Source organism: Balaenoptera physalus, assembly GCF_965194825.1.
Source record: "Balaenoptera physalus genome assembly, chromosome: 15".
In the NCBI taxonomy this organism is placed as follows: domain Eukaryota; kingdom Metazoa; phylum Chordata; class Mammalia; order Artiodactyla; family Balaenopteridae; genus Balaenoptera; species Balaenoptera physalus.
This window is the reverse complement of record NC_138894.1, coordinates 11,879,674-11,901,255: the sequence shown is the minus strand read 5'-3', so window position 1 is coordinate 11,901,255 and position 21,582 is coordinate 11,879,674. Positions and strand designations below refer to the sequence as shown.

At 52.7% G+C, this 21,582-nt stretch overlaps 3 protein-coding genes across 5 annotated transcripts in view; 2 read left to right on the top strand and 1 right to left on the bottom strand.

The window, feature by feature from the left end:
* Nucleotides 1–1,543: 1,543 nt before the first annotated feature.
* On the bottom strand, nucleotides 1,544–14,286 carry TMEM127 (transmembrane protein 127). Of its 3 annotated transcripts, none has more exons than XM_082427372.1 (4): nucleotides 14,122–14,286; nucleotides 13,382–13,756; nucleotides 4,969–5,133; nucleotides 1,544–3,959 (listed from the first exon to the last, which is right to left on the bottom strand). In XM_082427372.1, exons 2-4 carry the CDS (start codon nucleotides 13,623–13,625, stop codon nucleotides 3,652–3,654), a joined length of 717 nt encoding a protein of 238 aa, XP_082283498.1. In that variant the 5' UTR covers nucleotides 13,626–13,756; nucleotides 14,122–14,286; the 3' UTR covers nucleotides 1,544–3,651. The 3 variants fall into 3 exon arrangements, with proteins under 3 accessions (XP_082283498.1, XP_082283497.1, XP_082283499.1); XM_082427371.1 differs by having other exon boundaries at nucleotides 13,382–13,699; nucleotides 14,122–14,285; XM_082427373.1 differs by lacking the exon at nucleotides 13,382–13,756.
* Nucleotides 14,287–14,412: 126 nt separating this feature from the next.
* On the top strand, nucleotides 14,413–18,776 carry CIAO1 (cytosolic iron-sulfur assembly component 1). The gene is made up of 7 exons (XM_082427362.1): nucleotides 14,413–14,721; nucleotides 15,301–15,449; nucleotides 15,612–15,723; nucleotides 15,832–15,920; nucleotides 16,163–16,364; nucleotides 17,149–17,236; nucleotides 18,122–18,776. Exons 1-7 carry the CDS (start codon nucleotides 14,583–14,585, stop codon nucleotides 18,360–18,362), a joined length of 1,020 nt encoding a protein of 339 aa, XP_082283488.1. The 5' UTR covers nucleotides 14,413–14,582; the 3' UTR covers nucleotides 18,363–18,776.
* A 152-nt stretch (nucleotides 18,777–18,928) lies between these two features.
* FER1L5 (fer-1 like family member 5) overlaps nucleotides 18,929–21,582 on the top strand; it is a 336,005-nt gene continuing 333,351 nt past the window's right edge. The window contains exon 1 of the mRNA XM_082426211.1: nucleotides 18,929–19,032. The gene's annotated coding sequence lies outside the window, so the exon portion shown is untranslated. The remainder of the gene's footprint in view (nucleotides 19,033–21,582) is intronic.

Below are 21,582 nucleotides of genomic sequence, written 5' to 3'. Positions count from 1 at the left end.
GGTTTCTGCCTTCCTGACAGCTGGATCGGAAGGTCCTTTGTGGGGACAGAGCTTTGTGACCCATTAATTTAGTGGCTGAGAGCGTGGACAGCTGTGGGCGAGATGTCAGCTGAAAAGATTCGCTAGTGATCTTGAGAAAACTGCTCTCCCCCAAGACACAACCACCTCTTCCTCTGTTCCCCAAGGTTCTCCCCCTGCTGCCCTTCACATCCCGAGTCTTCTCATGCGTGCGGCCCACTAGGCCTGCGCCGCTGGCTCCGCCTCCCATCGCGTGATGGGTCAGCAGGAACTGTGGCTCCTGGGTTCCCTACTCGGTCACCTGGCTGAGACTCCAGGCCCTGGGGGCCAACTGGGCCTGCTCTTCGGGGTCCGGGCCTCCACCCCACTTCCCACCCGTCCCCCACTCCGCACACCCTCAGACTCTTCCACTTGACACCAGGCTGACCCTCCTTCAGAGTCACCAGTCATTCAAATAAACCCTCCTTTCTCTTCTCAAAATCCCTCCAGGGTTTTCCACTGCTTTTAGATCCTTAAACGGGGCCCCCTTGCCTTTCTCGCCTCTTCTCTCACCACGTCCTTGCCGCCAGATGTGCTTCTGCTTCTGCTTTCCCTCAGCAGGAATTCCCCCCACCCCACTTCCAAACACCCTCTTACACTAAGCTCGTCCAGGAAGCCTCTCGGAGTCCCTGAGGTAGGAACCAGCCTCCCCTCTGGGCGCAGCACTTTTCCCAGCTGTCCAGTAGACCACTTACTTCGCTCTACCTTTCCGTGGTCGAGTCCATCTCCCGGACTAAGAATATGAAATCTTTGGAGACAGGGCCCCTGAAGGTCATCACATTTCTCTCACGGTGCCTAAACAGTGCTTTGTACACAAGGCGCCTTTCGTAAGTGTCTGAAATGAAATGACATGAGAGAGCGAACCCATTCCCAGCTCCCGAGAAAGACACGTACTCTTCCTGGGAATAAAAAAAGAACGCCCAAGTGGGCTGCTCCTCCAAGGGAGCCCTGAGATCTTTCACTGTGATGCACACTGGGGCCCAGCGTGTCGGCTGAAGGGGTGAATGGACGAAGGGAACGTGGGTAACCGCTGGAGGCGTTGACGTTGGTCACGCTCCTGGAGCCATTTGCACTCACACATCTCTCCCTGGAAGTCAGTGATCATTCCCCGTGGCTTCAAAAGGAAGTGCAGCTTCTTCTGCAAGTCCTGGCCCTGCAGAAGTCTATTTGTCTCCACACAAGGGCTGGAGTTCAGAAGCCACACTCTCTCCTGCAGCTCACGGGATACAGAGGGAAGAGCTCAGGGTCTGAAGTCAAGGACCTGGGCGGAGGCATCTATGGCTCCCAGCCTCGGGACCTCGGTGCGGAAGTTGTCAGGATTAGGAGGACCATTCAGGTGCAAACGCCTTGCATGGAGCAGGCACACTCAAGTCCCTTCTAACTTTTTAAAAATTACGCCCACACTTCCTCAATTTCTCCTGCCTCTCTAAGAGGAAGGGAACGAACCAACTCAGGGAAGCTGCGACAGAAAAAGGACAGGGAGCCATTGGCATTTACATTCTTATTTGTGGTTTCTGGTTTTTTTGTTTTGTTTTGCTTTTAATTTTTTTTTCTAGAAAAAAAAAGGAACACAACCAAGGGAATTTATATGACAAACTATCAGTGTCAGGAGGGCAGGGGAAAAGAGAAAGAAAGCCCAGAGGCATGGGTAGCTAATAAAAAGTGGGTTCTGAACCACGCGGAACGGTCCACAGGGTCATGTCTGGGTCCTCATGAGATGACCGGTCACTTTGGCATGCGTGTTCGGTGCCCGGTCTCCTGGTCCGCCTGCTCGGACCCCCAGGGTCAGAGAGAGCTGGCTGCACCCTGGAAATCTGCCAAACTCAGACTACAGCAAGTCAAGACTTAATTTAGCTCCTTGGCTTTGTGCTCAGGTATCACACGGCAGTCTTTCTTGCCTAAGAGAACAGTCTAGAATAGTGTGAGAGTCACCATGGGACACACTTTGGCATCACAGTGAACCCCACATGGCCACTCACTCAGGCGCAGACATGGCCTTCACCACCGACACAGGCGTCTGTCCAGACATCCTCAGGCAGTCTGGTCAAAGAAGGACAAGGGACATGAGAGTCCCTGTCTAGCCACAGGTCAACAATGGTGTCCATTCTCCAGTCTTACTCTATCGCCTGTGAAGGACACGGGGATCCATCTGCCTTTCGGCTTAACACTGGACACTGATTCCAAAGAAGCTTGGCCATTTGGATCCACACCATACGTCTCTCCGGTTTCTCCCACTTTACACCCCATATCTCAGGGCAGAAAATTCAGCCGATCCAGAGCCACGTGTGGCCAACAGAACAGCCTGAGTGATGGCCGGGCAAGAAAGAGCCGGTAGCACACTGTAAGACCAGAGTACATTCAAGAAGGGGAGAGGGGCACGCAGCAAGCTGCTGCCCCAGGTCACAGTCTAGGGGACACACTGAGCCTGAAGGGCACAGCCAGGGCCGCTCGCCTGACGGGGGGTTCTGACACCTCACGCAGCAGGGCCCCCCTGGCTGCAGTTCCTACATGGAGAGCGGCGGGCTCCCTGCCCTGCTGCGGCCCCTGTTCCTGCACGGAGGCCAGGTTACGTCTCAGTGCCGCGGTCCTGAGGAGCACCACGCTGGCCAGCCAGCCAGGCCGATGTGGCTCTGGGTTCCACAGGAAGGCCGCGGGGAGCCATGGTCACTGGGAGGGGGGAGCAAAGGAGGAGGGCTGCATTCTGCCAGGAGGGATTCGGGGAGGAACTACCGGGGGCTGGAAGGGTCTGCGGGACCCAAACATTGTAGAGCCAGAAGGGACGGGATAAACAGCTGAAGGACGACGATGACAGTCTTGTCGCTAGTTTAAAAAGAGAGTATTGGTGTTGTTGCTCAGTTTTGTTTTTCCCTTTTAAAACCACTCACATTTTAAAAGGTGACAGGGCTGGGGAGATTTGGCCCCCTTCACACTGATCCTTTCCGGGGGGCCTCAGGCTCACGCCGGGGCGCCGGCCACCAGGCAGGGGCGGGTCGGGGAGAGCAGGTGCTCTGCTTCCCAGCAGCCACCCCTTCTCCCTGCAGAACCAGAACACACGTGACAGGCAGTCCAAAGACTAAAGTGCAGAGAATTCCACAGAGCGGGCAGCCCGGTACTGGGCACTCCCAGAAGCGGCAGGGGCAGGGCTCAGCCCAGAGCTACGCTGCGGGGCACACGTGGACAGCTATGAGGCGAGCCCGCAGGGCACGGTCCCCTTTCCCTTGGGCCCCGTGGACGCCTCTTCTAGCGGGGACCGTCCACTGTCAACAGCTCCCCAAGGAAAGTCTCAGTCTCAGAGATAGGGACCACGAAGGGGGAAAACGTGTACGACCATCCCTGGTTGGTAATGACGAGTGACCGTGGAACGAGAGGGGGGTGGAAAGAAGGGAAACAGTGCCATTATCTAAAACCAGTGAACCCCAGGTTTTGAGAGCGGGGATCCATGAACAACGCTAAAGGCAGAGTCTCTCCCGGGGACGGTTGGTGAAGACGGTCAGGATCCTCCCGGTGAGGCCTGCTGGGGAAAGGAGCACCGCTGGGTGTGGAGGGCGCTGCAGAGTGGGGAGGGCTGCCAAGGAGGAGGGCCCACGGCGGGCACTAGGGTGTGTAGGCCGGGGGCGGCTGGAACTGGTTGATGACCTCGTACTCCGCCGGGTAGGGCTCGTTCTCCTCCATCTCCGAGAGCAGCTCCAGCGCCTGCTCCTCTTCCTCCGTGGGGTAGTGGCGCAGGAGGTTGGCTGCTGTGGCCAGGATTGAGGCCCCGCCCGCGCCTGCCACCAGGTAGAAGCTAACAGCAAAGGTGACATAAACCTGGGAACCGTGGTACTTCTTATGTTGCTGCTGCTGGGCCAGGATGAGTTCGGAAGCCCAGTAAGAAAAACCGATGACGGTGGCACACTGCAGGACTGGGGGACAGAGGGACAGCAGAGAAAGGAGGTTAGCAGGGACCCCGCAGCCCGGATGCTTGAGGAATCAACTGCAGTCTCTCTACCCAAACCCCATTTTCAGAGAACCTGCCTGGCCCCAGACACTGCAAGGGGGAGCTCTCGTGGCCAGGGCTGGGGACAGAGGCCTGACCTCACCCGGGCCAACTAGATTCTCTCTGTCTTAAGAATTTGGAATTGGGGACTTCCCTGGTGGTCCAGCAGTTAAGACTCTGCACTCCCAATGCAGGGGGCCCAGGTTCGATCCCTGGTCAGGGAACTAGATCCCGTGTGCCACAACTAAAGATCCTGCATGCCACAACTAAAGATCCCACATGCCGGAACTAAAGATCCCGCACGTGGCAGTGAAGATCCCACGTGCCACAACTAAGACCCGGCGCAGCCAAATAAATAAATATTAAAAAAAAAAAGAATTTGGAATTGGGATACTAGGGCTGCTAGAAGTCATTGGGTGCTTCGAGAGGAAGAGACAAGGTCGTGCAGTTTGGGAGCTAGAGTCGCTGATACCCTAGGTCAAATCAACACACCAGCCCCATCAGAGGGAGGAGAGAAGCCTCGTATGAGCAGAGAAGCCTGGTCTGCAGGGAAGCAGGAAGGGGGAGGAGAGAGTCAGAGACCATGTATTCCAGGGAGACACAGTGAGACACCGTAGTTCCTCCCTTGCTCCTTCCAGGCCCCATGAGCCTGGCTGAGCTTCAAATCCTGTTCTTCGAGAGCCATGATGTAAATCCTAACAATATTCTCTCCCTACAGCTCAGCCGAGTGGGTTTGTGGTCCTGGCAGGCATACATGCAAATGACGGAAGCAAGCTGCTCTCACACGCCAGTGCTCTGTGAAAGGCTAGAGCTGAAATGAGCATCGGGAACAGTGTCTGCTCCTGACACCCCTTCGCCCCCACCTGCAACTCCAGACAGGATGCCGCCCCTACCCTGTGGCAGTTCCTCCCCGACTGGGAGTAGCCCGAGCTTACCCGTGAGGATGTGGGCGAAGGCATAGCGACGGGTGATCTTCAGGGCTGGATGCTTGGGCCCAAAGACATCCAGAAGGAAGGCGGAGAGACTACACAGGATGCCCAGGAAGCAGAAGGCGGCGATGACCCGCAGGAGCAGGACCGTCTGGGGATTCATGCAGAAATCTGTAGGGGGAGAACCAAATCCTCAGGGTCCCAGGCAACACCCTGGGGCAGGAAGTCCCCACCTGGGAGGAATTCTCCCCTCCACCACAGGCCGGGCGAGCCAGGCGAGGACTGGAGGGAGGGCGTGGTCTCAGCTCCTGCTCCCAGTGGGACTGCAGAGGGGGTGGAGGAGCCCCCCTATTCGAAGACAGGACCCCTGGGTCACTGCTCCCGTGTGCCTCGAGTCCTTCCTCCCTTTCCAACAAGACTAGTCCAAGTGCAGGGCTCCACTTCAGTGTACGGCTGACCCTTGAACAGCATGGGCTTGAACTGCGAGGGCCCACTTATATGTGGACTTTTTTCTCAATAGTAAATACTACGGTACTACACGATCGGCGTTGGTTAAATCTGCGATGTGGAACCACGGATCCGGAGGGCCGACTATAAATTACACAAATTATACACAGATTTTCAACTGCTGGGAGGGTCAGCATCCCTAACCCCATTGTTGTTCAAGGGTTAACTGTACTTGCCATGCTCTCCTAGCCATTTTTAAAGACCCTGCCAATTAATCAGACATGTTAACTCATTCTGCTAAAGCATGCTTTGGGCTGGCAGGAAAAGTCTATTGACTTCTGAGCTGAGACGGCCAAAGGGACGAAGGCCAGAGGCCCATTCAAGTCCATTCTCTATCCAGTCACTCATTCACCACCTTTTTGTTCAAAAAGAAGCTGAAGCAGTTTAGAGAACCTTGTAATTACAAGGGAGGACTAAATAGATGGGGAAAGCTGGTAGACTGGACCTCCACATTTATTTTTGCTCCCTCCCCGAACCCTACTAAAACAAAAGAAAAAAAAGATTAAGACATAAACCCACACAAAGAGGAGAAGGGAAAAACAAAATTCCGGAAAACTGGGAAGTAACGGGACTTAGAACTAGAACTGACTTGACAGAATAGATAAACTGAAGTATAAGCCGGAAATGGGAAAAGCTAAGAAGCAACTAGGTTTACACCACAGAAGCCTGAAAGGCTCAGAAACGTACAGCCCCAAATACCTTCTAAAATGAGGGCAAAGCCACAGGGGGGGGTGTTCGCTCTACCGAAATGAGGGAACGAACCAAGAAAAAGGAGGATACTAAAACAGGAGACCCAACATTCAAAGGGTAAAGAGCCCCCACGGTCATAGTGAAAGATACCAGGAGGACAACTACACACCGGACACATCAAGCAACCTACATGTCCCTCCAGGACTTTAATACCATTCTTTCCTTTTTTCTTTTTTTTTTTTTTTAAATTCCATCTAGACCATACGGTCAGTTCCCTTTGATATCTACACAAACTGCCATAGTTCTAGAAACACACAGACAGAATAAAGGCTGGTCCAAAAAGATACCATTTTAAGCTGTGATAAAAAGTAGGAAATGGGCCTTAACTTCCTCTATTCAGCCACTGGCAAGTTCTTCTTTTATTTAGGCCATGGGTCACCAAGTGATTTGGGAAAATTTGCAAAGGCCTGGCAAGACTCACACTGTAGGCTCCTTTCCCGAGCTTTTTTTTTTTTTTTGGAGGTGGGGGAACCACAAGCTTTATTGGCTGAAAGTTCTCCTCAGGAGCCTGGCCTGCTGGGCTTTCCTGAGTTTTGATCTCAGACTGAGAGGCTGTTGGACAGTGGTTATCACTCCCTCGTGCACAGGAGAATCACCGGGGTGCTGGTTGAGAGCATGTTCCCAAGCTCCAGAGATTCTCAGCTCTTGGTCTGGAGCAGGGCCTAGGAATCTGGATTTTTATCAGCAGCGCAGGGGGCCTGAGCCTTACACCCCAAGAAACACTGATCCTGGACCTAGAGGGAGGTGAACTGATGAAGAAGAGTCCAAAAACCTGGGGAGGGCACCTGAGATCAACAAAGCGGACTCAAACCAACCGACATTGATCGGCATCATGGGGTCCTGGACAGAGGGCGCAACCTCCCACGCGGAAAAACCAGACCAGATATGCAGAGGCCCTGGGCCTTTGTGACAGCACGCACTCCCTGCCTCCTCAGGCTCAGAATTCACCAGGCAGATGTTGCCTGAGCCCACACATGACTCATACGCCTTGATCTGGCTTCAGAGCTACCTGTCACTCTCCTGTCAGCTAACCATCTGTTTTGGGGCCCAATCATTCAGCCTGAGTGATCGCCTGCTGCTAGGAGGCTTGCCTGTGCGTTAGCTCTGCCAGCAACCAGGTCCAGCCTTCATTTAATCCGGCCCTGCGGGCCTGAAGGGGTCTAGAAACCCACAGGGCCTCTCTGAAACCAAAGCTCCTGGAGACGGGGGCTGTTTCCTGGCTGCATTCTGAATATTGCTAAAAGCTCTCTGAGACAGTTCTTCTGGGGTCCACGTGGCGCGAGGCAGGGATGGGGCAGGACGAAAGTGTTCTAGTGCTTCCAAGAATAACCTGCGAGTGGCAGGGTATAGGGGCTTACATCACACTCTGCTCTGCAGCAGGCCGTGTTCAGATTCCTCCAGCATTACTCAGCGTGACCTGGCCCTCTGAGTGATGCTTTAATTGTGGTACTTAAAGTCAATTCAGTGTTGTTTTTTTTTTAATTAATTAATTTATTCATTTATTTAATTTTTGGCTGCGTTGGGTCTTCGCTGCTGCACGCGGGTTTTCTCCAGTTGCTGAGAGTGGGGGCTACTCTTTGTTGCAGTGCGCGGGCTTCTCACTGTGGTGGCTTCTCTTGTTGCAGAGCACAGGCTCTAGGTGCGCGGGCCTCAGTAGTTGTGGCACATGGGCTTCAGTAGTTGTGGCTCGCGGGCTCTAGACAGCAGGCTCAGTAGTTGTGGCACACGGGCTTAGTTGCTCCACGGCATGTGGGATCTTCCCGGACCAGGGCTCGAACCCGTGCCCCCTGCGTTGGCAGGCGGATTCTTAACCACTGTGCCACCAGGGAAGCCCTCAACTCAGTTTTAATTTAGCAACTAGTTTTAACTGAAAAATGTAACACACAGGGCTTCAAAGATACTTTCTTTGGCTGCATAAGTGAGTACAGGATGTTCATTTGATCATCATCCTTTAAAACGTACATCCACTGGATACACTTCTATGTGTCTCATGTTTCAGAATACACTTATCTTAGTAATAAGGAAGACTTGCACAGATGTCCAGCTGCCCCTCCCAAGAGACAAACATTGTTGGCACTTCCCTGTGTGCCCCTCCAGGTATTCCTGCCTGTGCACGCAGGTGGGGCAAACGTTATCTTAGTTAAGCCTCACTCCACTCTGGGGGATTCATCACATGGTTCAGACGAGGAATTGGAGGCTCCAGGAGGTTAAGTGACTTCCTGCAGGTCACTCGGCACAGAGCTAGACTCCAAATCCGGGTCAGGCTCCCTTGCTTCATGATGCTCCCAATCACCAAGCACCAGTTAGCCATTTTCATTTTTCCCCGATGGAGCTAATCAATCAAATCCTAAAGAGCTGTATTTGAATGAAAGGTCAAAAGTGGCTATGAATGCTGGCAGAGCCATCGTCAGTGCCAGCAGCTGCTGAGCTCACTAAGGGAACAGCTGGAAGCATGAAATCTCTTCTAGGCAGAAAAGGTTCGGGTCGTTAAGCAATGAAAGGAGCTCATACTGGGAATTATTGGACAAAACCTGCTGGGTGTGGTCTAAGCTTCTGCAGTCATCAGAGCCTGGCTCTTAAAAGCAGAAGTCACTGGACTTGGCACCCAATCCTAGCCCTCCCACAGATTATATGTCACCTTGAGCAAGTCACTGAATGCCCTTGGCCTCTGCGCTCACCCTGTCAAAGGGAAGCAATAACACCTGCCCCACCTGCACAGGGGTGCATGGGGAGAGCCAAATCACAAAGTGCCGGGGATGAGCCGCCCTGCTCCCTCTGCGCTGGGCGGCCACAGCAGTGTCTCTTCTCTGGCGTGCCTTTCCTCCTTACACCGAGACTGCCCCGTCCACACACGTCAGCCAGTGTGGGCCAAAGGAGGAGCCCGCTAATGCCAGACTGAGGACCTGTGCCACCAGGGTGATGATGCAGTACAGAGGAGGGGCTTTGGACCCACAATTCAGACAGGTTTTGTTTCTACGTGACGCCTTCTGCCTTTCTCTACTCCAAAGCTCTGAGCAAACCTTCAGGCTCAGCGGGGAAGCCAAGTGGGGACTTTCCTTGGAGTGATGCTAATACCCCAGGAGCCTGCCCTACACCCCACAGCGGTCTCAGAGCACACAGGGAAGACAGGCAGCGTTATCCCTGACACGCTTAGAACCCAGCTCAGACTCTCCTGGGGTCGGGATCTCAATGTCCCTTTCTTTCCTCCCTGTCAGACATCAGTATGGCAGGGAGGGCAATGAATATCTGCTCCATTGAGAGGGCTGCCAAAGAGAAGCAAAATCCTCAAATGTTACGTGTGTGTTATTTTATTTGTGGAGAGAAACGGCACATGGGGCAGGGTCCTAATTTTAAACTCAAACCAGTGGTGCAGGGAATTCCCTGGTGGTCCAGTGGTTAGGACTCCGTGCTGCACTGCTGGGGGCCCAGGTTTGATCCCTGGTCGGGGAACTAGGATCCCACAAGCCGTGTGGCGCAGTCAAACAAATAAACAAACAAACAAAAATTGTTTAAAAAAAACAAAACGGTGGTGCATCCACTACACTCCAGTAAGACAGAATGCATCCAACCCTCCAGTTGTGCTGTGGCCTGTTTATTTTGGTAACTATTGCTTGACTGTCCCCTCCAGTCACTGGGCAAGAAGGCAGCTGCTGTGTAATAGGATCCCAAGGAACTGACTTTGCCCAAGGTCATTGGTAAGTCACTGGGCTGGATTTGTTTTGAAGGCCCTGGCTCTTCCTGTCTACCTGCCCATGGCTCTCACCCCTCCTGACCCAAAGAGGCTGCAGGCAGGACGCTTAAAGTGGCTTCTGGCCAGTTCCCTTCTGTCCCGTCTCCTATTTCCCCCCTCACTGGAGTCCCTGAGTCAGAGGCACGTCCCCGGAGGCCCCAGTCCTTCCAGCACCCACCTGCGCAGCCACTCCCCAGTGTGACTTTTTTTTCCAACCAAGGCTTCTGGCACAAGACTCCAAGAGGGCCCTCCAGTGCCTGGCAGGGTCATCTCACAGATACCAATGGTCCTAGCCCAGCTGCCTCTGAGTACAGGCCCCACAGGATCGGGAAATGCCAGCTGCATCGGTCACCACCCCTCAGACATTCCGGCCCTTCCTGGAAGGCCCTTGATCTTCCCGTGGCTTGCTGTCAACCGTGATTCCCCTGACTTCACATCCTAAACTCCCTCATTCTCCAGAGATGCTTCCTGAGGCTGTGGTCCCTGCTGCCCTTTGCTGGGCAAGCGTGAGAGGCAGAGAGGGACTGGGGCTCAGAAGGAGTGATTCTCTGGGCTCCCCTGCTGGGGGCCACCATCGGTCTGGGCACATCTCTGCCCGCCCCCCCACCCCCCCGGGCCCAGACTGAAGAAGAGCTTTGTGAGGAGCAGGGGAGTGGCAGAATTCTGGTCGGATCTTTTAAGCCGACGGCATTTGTTAAAGCCTTCAGGGCTCTGGGAATGACAGCGGGAGGATGAGTGGCTTTGCCTCAGCTCACCAACGTAAGGTGATGAGGAATAAAAAGGCGCAGCTTTGTCTAGGCTTGTGATAAAAACTCAACTAGAATGGGGAAATAAGAGGCCTGGGACAGCTCTGATGGAAGGAGAAAGAAGCCCAGTGTGCGCTACGGTACAGTGGTGAGAGTGGAGTCCACGCCACTCAGATCAGCTGTGTGTCCCTGAGCAAGTGACCTGACCTCTCTGAGCCTGAGACGTGTGTGTGTGTGTGTGTGTGTGTGTGTGTGTGTGTGTTGGGGCGGGGAGTGGGGTGATGACAGTCCCTACCAAATAAAGATGTTGTTTAGGGGACACTACAGCCAGGCGTGAAGTGGGTTTAGCACAATGCCTGGCACTCAGGCAGGGGGCCAAGAAATGGGAAGACACCGTCCCAAAGCCTGCTGGCCCTGGCCGCTCCCTGTCGCCTGCAGATACCTGGCAGAGTCTGTTCTCCCTCTGGAAGCATCTACAGGCACTGGATCTGTACCCCACAGCTCTGCTCCCTCCTGAGATGGGGAACATCCCAGGCTTCCATGCTAGGATATCTGCCAGGCCCTGAGGCTCAGCACAATCCCACAGAATAGCGTACATCTGAAGGCCCACTGGGCACCAAAAAACCAACTGGTACAAAGAAGAAGAAGAAGAGAAACAGGGACCCTTGGATTCCTCGCCTTCTTCTGTGGTAGTTCAGGAGGTACCACTGTCAACTCCTTTATTAATGGACACCAAGTGTTCCCAGCTTGTAATGGCCAAGAAGATGGCCAAGGAAAACCAGGCCGAAACTATTCATGGGTTAAGATCCCTAAACACACGAACAAGCATAATGTAAAGGTGAAGGCGACGTGCTTTATAAAAGACAAAACCTGGCTTGGATTATTTCTCAGAAAAGGTAAATATATGTGTAAACAAAGGAGAACTGCACCAAGAATTTATTCTTATTTTTGACATGGCTTTGACAAGGATGCACGCCAGAGTGGACTGAACAATCATGAGATCATTCCTTATGACGGCTGAAGTAAAGCAAAGGTTACAAAACATAGAGACAGCGTCACTTTAAACTGGAGTCAACGGTGAGGTACACTCAGCTATGCCACTCCCAGCTGTGTGGCCCTGGAGAGATCACTTCACCTCTCTGAGACACCAGTTTCCTGGACCTTTGGAATGAGGACATGGGATCAGATGGCCCCTCCCCTCATGGCATGAATTTCACGAGCCTCCCTAGGAATGATCTGAAATGGAGAAGCATCGTGAACTCTCTCCCAGTTTGGAAATGACACCAAGCCCTTGAAACACTGACCACCAGGGGATCAACTACCAAGGTCTGGGTGAAGCGGTGGAAAGGTGGCAGCTGTTCCTCAAAATAAGGCAAGTGCAGGGGAACGCGCTAAGGGAAAAACCATCCAGACTCAACTCAAGCTTGATGGGCTTTCTGCCATCAGCTACACGCCACAGAAAAAGCTGCATGTCACACGGCCTCCATCGTGTGGATAACTTTGCTCGTAATGAGCCAATGCAGAGAAAGCTATCATCAAGGTGAAATCTAGAAACAAACCAGAAGCCCCCAACCTGTTCTCTACAAAATCATCCTAAAGCTTCAAAGACTCAAGAGAAATGCAAAACAGCAAGAGAACTCTCAGAGAAAAACAAGATTAGGCCACAAGGATACGGCTTTTCAGCCGCAACCTGCAGAAGTGGTATATATGATCCAAGTTCTCCAAAGGAAAACTTGACCTTTTCACCAAATCCCAGTGCCTGAATCCGTAAAAAGGCAACGTGAAGATATCTAACAGGACGGGCTTCTGATACATGGGGCAGTAAACATCTGGAATGAGTTACAGCCAGGGAGTGGCACAGGGAGAAAACGTTCAAGAATGGTTCAAAAGGCCTTGGGGGTAATGAACTCCGCTGTTACTAAGGGCTGTTTGGAATCCACTGACCATTTTCCCTGTAAAAGCCAGGCAGTGCCATCCTGCCCCCCACACCACACAGCCTTTACCTTCATTACTACAGACAGGGTGGGCAGGATGAGCTACAGGCCTCCCCTGGGTCCAGTAAGGACCATGGTCCCTTTCCCCTTTCCTCTGCCTCCCTGGCTGAAAAGCAGGATGACGAACAAAGCAAACTTACCTCATTCGGGCACACTTGTGAGGGTTCCAAGAGCCAAATTCCTATTGTTTTACTGAGGGTGGCAATGGAACTGACTTCTGGTTATTGAAAATACCATAGACTCCCTTTGTCTCTAACAACAATCAAATTACTGTACAACTCAAAAACATCTTTTAAAATCTAGCCATATTTAAAAGTTCCTATTTCTCCATCAATCAGGCTGTCCCAAAGAAACCTTCCTGTATCCCACAGGCTCCTCAGAAGGAGACAGCTAATTGTGATGCCTAGCACCCTTATCTTCTCTCCATATACGGCGCCCTTCGCCCGGCAGAAGCCTAAAATAGCAGTCCAGATTAGCATGGCGTTGAGGAGTGGGTGCTTGGCTGAATAACATCAGAATTAATGAGGGGCTGGACCCCAAACAGAGCCACCTGGTGGGCATGAACACCAGGCAAGAATGGGGCTGTTTCCTTCAACCAAGTGCCTGCCCCAGGCTATCTCAGCTCCAGCCGGCACCCTACCGAGGAGGCCCTGTCATCCAGAAAGAAGAGGGCCGGCGCGCAGCGCCCTCACCTTTCAGCAGGTCCGGGTGCACGGAGCCCAGCACGTCGGAGACCCCCAGCTCCTGGCGGGAACAGGTGCCACCGTGGATGTGCAGCCAGGCAGGCTCGGCGAGGGCAGTGCACAGCGCGGTGATGGACAGGGCACCCGGCAGGGCCGAGGCCAGGCTACGCTCCGGCTGCTTGGGCAGAGCGCTGCCTCCCGGGTTCCTCCGCCGGCGCCCGCCAGGCAGCCCTGCGCCTCCGGGGGCGTACATGCCCGGGGCCGCCCGCCGTCGCTCCGCGGTCGCTGCTGGTCGCCGCCGACCTCCGCCGAGCGCACAGAGCCTGCCTGTCCGGGGGGAGGAGAGCAACGCACTGGGTTCGCAGAGGTGAGGCTGGCGCAAGGCTGTCAGGGCCGACACCGGAGGATGGGGGTGGGACCGAGGGCAGAGCAGAGACAGGAGAGCTGCAGAGGTTCGGGGGGCGGGGACGGGGTCCCTGGAGTGGGGCTGCGGAGGTGCAGGATGATGACCCGGAGAGGGCTGGGGGCCCTCTGGATCTTGGCAGAGCAGAGTGGGGAGGGGGGCTGGGGCGGAGTTATCTGTTACTGGTGGAAGAGAGACCCGGCCTAGGAGTCTTGGGCAGAGGGTGCCGAGGGGCGGAGGACCAGGCTGGGCCGCAGGGATCGGGGACCCAGGATCTGGGAACAACGCTCTGAGGTGCGACCTATGCCCAGAGAGGACCCACCCCTCACCGACTCCTGATCCTCACCGGTCAGCAGGCCTCAGTGCCGGGATGGCGTCGTTCCGTCCCGTCACGGGCTCCTCAGCTGCCCGGGTCCGAGTGATCCCAGGCCCCAAACCCGCAACGCCCGAACCAACCCGGGCCCGATCCACTTCCGGCTTCCTCCACCTCTGCCCCCGCCTCCTCCGGCTCCCCGCCCCGTCCCCGCGCGCGACACAGGCCGGGCGCGCCGCCGGCTCCCTGCGCAAGGCCTCACGGGACTTGTAGTTTCAGGCAGTCCCGCGATGCTTTCCGATGGGGGTGGGGGGCTGTGGGGGAGGGGTGTGAAAGGCCGACTACAACTCCCAGAGGGCAGCACGGCAGAAGCCGCGGGTGCTTTAGTTCCAAGGAGGACCCCGGCCCTCAGGAGGAAGGGGATTTGCCTGGTGGGAGCCGCAGTCGGCGCGGCTGGCTCTGCTCACCTCTGCCTCCTCCTGAGCCGGGCAGCCATGAAGGACTCGCTGGTGCTGCTTGGCCGTATCCTGGCGCACCCGGACTCCCGCTGCTGGTTCCTGGCCTGGAACCCCGCGGGAACCCTGCTGGCCTCGTGCGGGGGCGACCGGAGTGTCCGCATTTGGGGCAGGGAGGGTAAGGCCCGGCTGCGCGACCCCTGCCGCCGAGGGGCCTACGTGCGCTTGGTGTGGGTGCCAGGCTCGGGGAGTGCGCAGCCTGTGGGGCAGGCATACCCTGGACGGGGCTCGCAGGCCAAGGGAGAGGATGGGGGGGCCTCCTTAGCCACTCTGAGGAAGGTTTTTCTGGCAAAGGAGTCGGCAAATACTAGAAGCTAAAATGTCAATAGGCTGAAACTGTTGAGGGGATTGTGATAGTTGCTGAGGTAGGAAAATGAGGAGAGAAGACGGAAAGTAGCCTGCAGAGTAATTTGCTATAGATGATGAAGTTTAAATTTTATCCCAAGGGCGTTTGGGTGCTATTGACAGTTTTAAATTGGGAGGGTGACTCCTTAGATTTGTCTTAGAAGGATGTCTCCAGAGGAAGTGGAGTCAGTTAATATGCTGACTTTCTGAAAGCATGTTGTTAAATACACCCACTGAGCTTTGCCCCCCAGCTCGGCTCCAGTACTGGTCCCCATTACCCAATGGCATTGATAGTGCTTCAGCCCCTTCTCGTGCACCCAGTTCCAGAGCCTGGCCTGTCCTCTGCTTTTAGGTGGCAGCTGGATCTGCAAATCTGTCCTTTGTGAAGGCCACCAGCGCACCGTGCGGAAGGTGGCCTGGTCTCCCTGTGGGAATTACCTGGCCTCTGCCAGCTTTGATGCTACCACTTGCATTTGGAAGAAGAAGGATGATGACTTTGAGGTAACCGGGCTGGATGGGACCAGGATTGTTGCTTGTTCCCCGCCCCCCAGCCAGGGCTGGTTGAGGAACATGAGCCAGCCTGGGCCAGTGGGGCTGTGCCCATGAGAAGGACCGCAGGGGTCTTAGCTGCCGCTGACTCTTGTCCCTCTCCCCGGTTCACAGTGTGTAACCACTCTGGAGGGCCATGAAAATGAGGTCAAGTCAGTAGCCTGGGCCCCATCTGGCAACCTGCTTGCCACCTGCAGCCGAGATAAGAGTGTGTGGGTCTGGGAAGGTGAGTCCAGGTCCCTCCAGATGCAGTTGGGAACCTGCCACCAGATCTCCCCCTGTGTCCCTGACAGGGTCGGTCAGCTCAAGGGCTCCTTTCTTTTCTCTTGCACAGTTGATGAAGAAGACGAGTATGAATGTGTCAGTGTCCTCAACTCTCACACACAGGATGTCAAGCATGTGGTTTGGCACCCGAGCCAGGAGGTAAGAGTCAGATATCTTGGTGGGAAGGAATTCTGATGTGGAGGGTTGTATCCAGCCTTCTTCTGCTCTTCGGTCTCAACCTGGCTTTTCCAGGGATCTCTGTCTGTGACCCAGAGACATCAATGCCTTTATAAAAGCAGATCCCTGGGACTCTCCTGTCCTGGGAGGGAGAAGTGTTGGAACCACGGACACTTCTTGGGCCCTACAGACACGTGCTGTGTTTTCCCTGGCCTCTCCCACAGCTGTTAGCCTCTGCCAGCTATGACGACACAGTGAAGCTCTACCGGGAGGAAGAGGATGACTGGGTATGCTGTGCCACCCTTGAAGGCCACGAATCCACCGTGTGGAGCTTGGCCTTTGACCCCAGTGGCCAGCGCCTGGCCTCTTGCAGTGATGACCGTACCGTGCGCATCTGGCACCAGTATCTACCAGGCAATGAGCAAGGTGAGGGCCCAGCCCGGGAGCTAAGGAAGACCCATCTCTCACGAGGCTTAGTCTACTGAGGGGCTGAGACACATAGATGGGTCACAGGAAACTGGGGTAGAAAGGCAGGTGTGCCACCAGAGGGCTCCAGGTAGAGTGCCGAAAGAGTCAGGGGAGCCTCTGAGGAAGGGGGGCCGTTTCATCTGGACTTGAAAGAGTGTGTAGGATTTTAACACGAGAAGAGAATTCTAGGTGCAAACAGCACGAGCAAAGGCATTGAAGGTAAAGACAGCCTAGACTTACGCCAGGAACAGTGATTCGTGTCGCTGGAGCATAAGCATAAAGGGTTTGGAGAGAAATGAGGTGGGTTGGGCTGGCTGGTGGGCGGCCTTAAAAGGCAGGCTAATGGGTCAGACGTAGTCCGCAGCAAAAGGGTTTTTTTGTTTTTTGTTTTTGTTTTTTTGCTTGCTTAGCAACCCTTTTTTTTTTTAACATTATTGGAGTATAATTGCTTTACAATGTTGTGTTAGTTTCTGCTTCATAACAAAGTGAATCAGTTATAAGCAAAAGGGTTTTGAGGAACGGGACATATCCTTCTCAGAATTCTGCTGTAAAGATGCCAGTCTGGCTGCAGTGTGTAAGGCAGATCAGTGAGGGTGGAGACAGAGCAATGAAGATGAGGCCTCATGACTGAGGGTGGGGTGGGGCGGAGCAAATTAGGGTCTCCTCTGGGGCGGGTTAGATAATCCCCTGAGATGCCCAGGACACGGACATGCCTGAGGCTCAAGAGAAGTCTGTCATGCAGGGGTGGCGTGCAGCGGCTCTGACCCTAGCTGGAAATGTATCTGCACCTTGTCAGGCTTCCACTCCAGGACCATTTACGATGTCGCTTGGTAAGACCTCCCCACCGCCTCAACCCTGCCACCCCAACCATTGGAGAGATTTTAGAGAAGTCTAAAGCCTTGCTGCTCCCTTTCACCTTTGGGAATACATGGGGATAGAGAGTAGCCACCCTCAAGTCTTCAGATCAGACTGTCTCCATGCTGGCTCAGAGCTGGCTGGTGTGGGGTACACAGGAGCAGGGGACAGGCTTAGACCCAGGCCTGCACCTGTGTTAAGATTCCAGGCTATGAAGGCAGCTCCAGCCTTTGGGGGTCACACAGCAGCATACCATCCAGAAATATTTATTCTTGAAACTGGATTCATGGCTGGAGAATCCAGCCATGAATCCACAGGGCTGTTTCTACCCTTATGGAGTCTAGAAAAACGACACCATTCATATAGGAGATTCGACCTGAGGGCAGTTCTGGCCCTGAGAATCTATCCCTAGGAAATAATCCTAAATAATGGAAAAACCTGATGTGCATCTAAGTTTTATTTATATTAGCAAACATTTGGGAATAGCAAATATGGACTCAAGTAAAAGTATGATAGAATTCAGTGGCCTATTATGTCACTTTAAAAAAATGGTCAAAGAATACTTTATTACAGGGAAACTGCTTATTCCAAGTGAGAAAAGTGCAATTCAGAGTTATATGTAGTTTTTTAGGTTAATTGTATTGGAGGAAAACCTAGATGGCGGCACTTGAAGCTTGGGGTGATTTTTGTGGCTACATATTTGTTAGGGAGGCTCTTCGATAAAGACACTTATAGCCGAGGCCTGAAGTTTGGGACGGGAGCAGGCCGGGGGACTAGAGAACCAATCCCTCCTACCTGATTTGCCAGGTTGGCGGGGGAGGAGCCACCTGCATACTCACTGACGCACACGTTCGTCCCAGGTGTCAGCTGACAGGGGCCCTGGCTACCGCCTGTGGGGATGATGCCATCCGAGTATTCGAGGAGGATCCCGGCTCAGATCTGCAGCAGCCCACCTTCTCCGTGACGGCCCACGTGCCTCAGGCCCATTCCCAGGATGTCAACTGTGTGGCCTGGAATCCCAAGGAGCGGGGGCTCCTGGCCTCCTGCAGTGATGATGGAGAGTTGGCCTTCTGGAAATATCAGCTGTCTGAAGGCCTCTGAGCCACCTTGACTTTGGACAGAATCATGGTTCCCCAGAAAATGTCATAAGACTTTCCCAGGCCCTGAGAGGACCCCGAGGAGCATCTCTGACCTTCCTTTAACTTGGCCCTCCTCCATGCAGACTTGGGTAGAAGTGCAGGCCACAGAACCACTCACTCTTTTCCCTCCTTTGACACAGAGTCCTTGGTAAACAGCTACAGAACATCAGTGTATTGTACTTAAGCCAGATTTTGCTTGCTTTAGGGCACAGTGTTAAATTTGGGGGTGGTGGTGAGTATACTGTTTATAATCATCATATCTATATGTAGGAGGGATATATCTCAGCCCTTTGTGAAACTATAAGCTTTATAGAAATAATCCATCTGAGTCCCAAGTCCTGTTTTATATTATAAGGACATTCACAATCTAAAAGAATTCCATGGTGAGTCCTTTTCTGAAGTAGGTCCTGCCTTCTCGATTTCTGGGCAAACCCTTGCATTTAAGACAGACATTCAGTCAATACTGAAGGAAATTTTTTTTTTTTTTTTGGCTGTGTTGGGTCTTCGTTGCTGCGGGTGGGCTTTCTCTAGTTGTGGCGAGCGGGGGGCTACTCTGTTGCGGTGAGCAGATTTCTCATTGCAGTGGCTTCTCTTGTTGGGGAGCACGGGCTCTAGGCGCGCGGGCTTCAGTAGTTGTGGCACGCGGGCTCTAATACGCAGGCTCAGTAGTTGTGGCTCACGGGCTTAGTTGTTCTGTGGCATGTGGGATCTTCCTGGACCAGAGCTCGAACCCGTGTCTGCTGCATTGGCAGGCGGATTCTTAATTACTGCGCCACCAGGGAAGGCCTGAAGGAAATTTTTTGATATAGGTTGGTTTAGAGTGAGAAACACCTCTTGCTTTCCCTTCAAAACCCTTAACGTACCTTCTGTGCTATGTGCTGTGATGACAGCCAGGAAGTGCTGAGAAATAAATGGGGAGGACATGACCCCTAGAAGCGAGAGTTATTGGTGGCCACAGGTCATGCATTCTCAGTGGGGATGAAAATTGGGTCTTGGGTGAGGGGCAAAAAAAAATCTTAGAGACAGTAATTTGTGGCCCTCAAAAGGACCACAGAACATAAATATGCAGTGGTCTGTCATATTAGATTTTCATAGTGGGGGTGAGTAGTAAAAAGATGCCGATTAAGGCACCTTAAGGCAATGATGATGAAAAAATGGTAGAGAAACGCTGGCACAGGTAGTCAGTGCTTTAGTCTCACGTTATCCTCTGACAGGCACTTCCAAGTGGGTTTTGACTTGAGGCCTGTCTTCAAGCCCACAGCCTTCACTTGATTTTTTACACCAAACAAATCATGACCTTAGATTTTGAAAAGACAGCTGGGGCAGTACCTAGAGCAGTGGTTCGCAAGATGTGGTCTGCCGGTCACTGGAAATCCCTAGATTTTTTCAGCAATTGGCACCTGGGCAGGAAGCAAGGCAATGGCACCAATACTACAGTCGTGTCTCCATGCCTTGCTCTCACAGTGAAAAAACTGCCAACTTCCCTAAGAAATGTCCTCAGTAGAACTAATAGAGATAAACTGTATTAAATCTCGACCCTTGAGCATACAGCTCATGTTCTGCGATGACACGAGCACTCCTGCTGCGCACTGAGGTGCGGCTGTCTTGAGGAAAAGCAGTTGTGCAGGTGTAAGCTGAATCAGCCGTGTTGTTCATGGCATAACCATTTCTACTTGAAAGAACGAGCAAATTATGGTATTTAGACTTGGCTATTTGGGAGATGTTTTCTGGAAAATGAACGGAATGAGCCTTCCACTTCAAGGGAAACTGATAGTGTTGCCAATGGTAACAAAAGCTTTCAAGCAAAAATCAGAATCTTTGAAAACTTGTATTGCCGCCATGAGCTTGACATGTTCTCAGTGCTTAGACTTTTCTGAGGGGACTGGTGGTGATATGAACAAACGTGATCTGTGTGATGAAATGTATTGACATTTGGAAGATTTGCATAATTCAGTGAATGAGCATTTTCCAAATGCCTAATGCATGATGTTACAAAATCACTCACGGGTAAGACTCATTAAAAGTGTTAAGACAGGCCAGTGGGTTTTAATGTAAGAGTATAAAAAGCTTATTGATAAGGTTTCAGATCCACAGTGCCTTTAAGAAACTACCACCTGTGGAGTGGTGACGTAGACAGGCCAGTGGGTTTTAATGTAAGAGTATAAAAAGCTCATTCATAAGGTTTCAGATCCACATTGCCTTTAAGAAACTACCACCTGTGGAGTGGTGACGTAGCATCACATAGCCTCAATTACCTGAGAAGCCTATTTAAAAACACCTTTTTCCAACTTCATATCTGTGTGAAGTCAGCTTTACGTCAGCACAACACACAACAGGTTGTGGAAGCAGCTATGAGAATCCAACTGTCTTCTGTTAAGCCAGACATGAACGAGATCTGCAAAAATGTAAAATGCCACTCTTCTCCCTGGATTTGTTTTGGAAGTTGTTTTTCATAAAAAGTTAACATAAGTTACTGTTGTTTTAAAATGCATTTACTATAGTAAATAAACATCAATGGCTATAACCCAGATAATAAAGGCTGTTCGGGGCTCTTAATTTTTTGTAGTGTAAAGGGGTCCTAAGACTAAATTTGAAAACTGCCAACCTAGGGAAATTACCCTTCAGAATCATTTTTCAATTTTATGCATATTTATTCCTACAAAAACCAGAAGGCAAGAATTTGAGAAAAAAATTTGTAGATCTGGATCTTAAAATCGGTTTAAGCACCCAGTTGGTGCTGCCTCATTATGGGAAGGGACACTGCTGATCTTGAGAAAGCTCTAACCTGTTGATCTCTCCAGCAAAGTTCAGTTAGTTCCTGCAGTAGGGCAGATACAGAGGAAGGGACCAAGGGCACAAGCCTGACTGAAGAGAAGCTACCAACACTGTCCCCTCTGCGCTGACTGAAATGGTGCAGATGGCAGCCCAACGGAAGGGCAACCTCATCCTCTAGAAGCGCTCGCTGTGAGCAAGTTCACTGGCTGAAAAAAAATAATCCTTAGGTTGGAGAAAGGAAACTTTTTTTTTTTTTGGCTGCATTGGGTCTTCGTTGCTGCGCGCGGGCTTTCTCTAGTTGCGGCGACTGGGGGCTACTCTCCATTGTGGTGCGTGGGCTTCTCATCGCGGTGGCTTCTCTCGTTGTGGAGCACAGGCTCTAGGTGCATGGGCTTCCGTAGTTGTGG

What these genes read in the sequence shown, in the direction of transcription:
- TMEM127 (XM_082427372.1), bottom strand. Translation starts at nt 13,625, where the DNA reads ATGTACGCCCCCGGAGGCGCAGGGCTGCCTGGCGGGCGCCGGCGGAGG. An exon ending in GCACCCGGACCTGCTGAAAG is followed by an intron (nt 5,134 to 13,381) that starts GTGAGGGCGCTG and finishes CTCCCCCTACAG; the next exon opens with ATTTCTGCATGAATCCCCAG. An exon ending in CTTCGCCCACATCCTCACGG is followed by an intron (nt 3,960 to 4,968) that starts GTAAGCTCGGGC and finishes TCTGTCCCCCAG; the next exon opens with TCCTGCAGTGTGCCACCGTC.
- CIAO1 (XM_082427362.1), top strand. Translation starts at nt 14,583, where the DNA reads ATGAAGGACTCGCTGGTGCTGCTTGGCCGTATCCTGGCGCACCCGGAC. An exon ending in CCGCATTTGGGGCAGGGAGG is followed by an intron (nt 14,722 to 15,300) that starts GTAAGGCCCGGC and finishes CTCTGCTTTTAG; the next exon opens with GTGGCAGCTGGATCTGCAAA. An exon ending in GAGTGTGTGGGTCTGGGAAG is followed by an intron (nt 15,724 to 15,831) that starts GTGAGTCCAGGT and finishes TCTCTTGCACAG; the next exon opens with TTGATGAAGAAGACGAGTAT.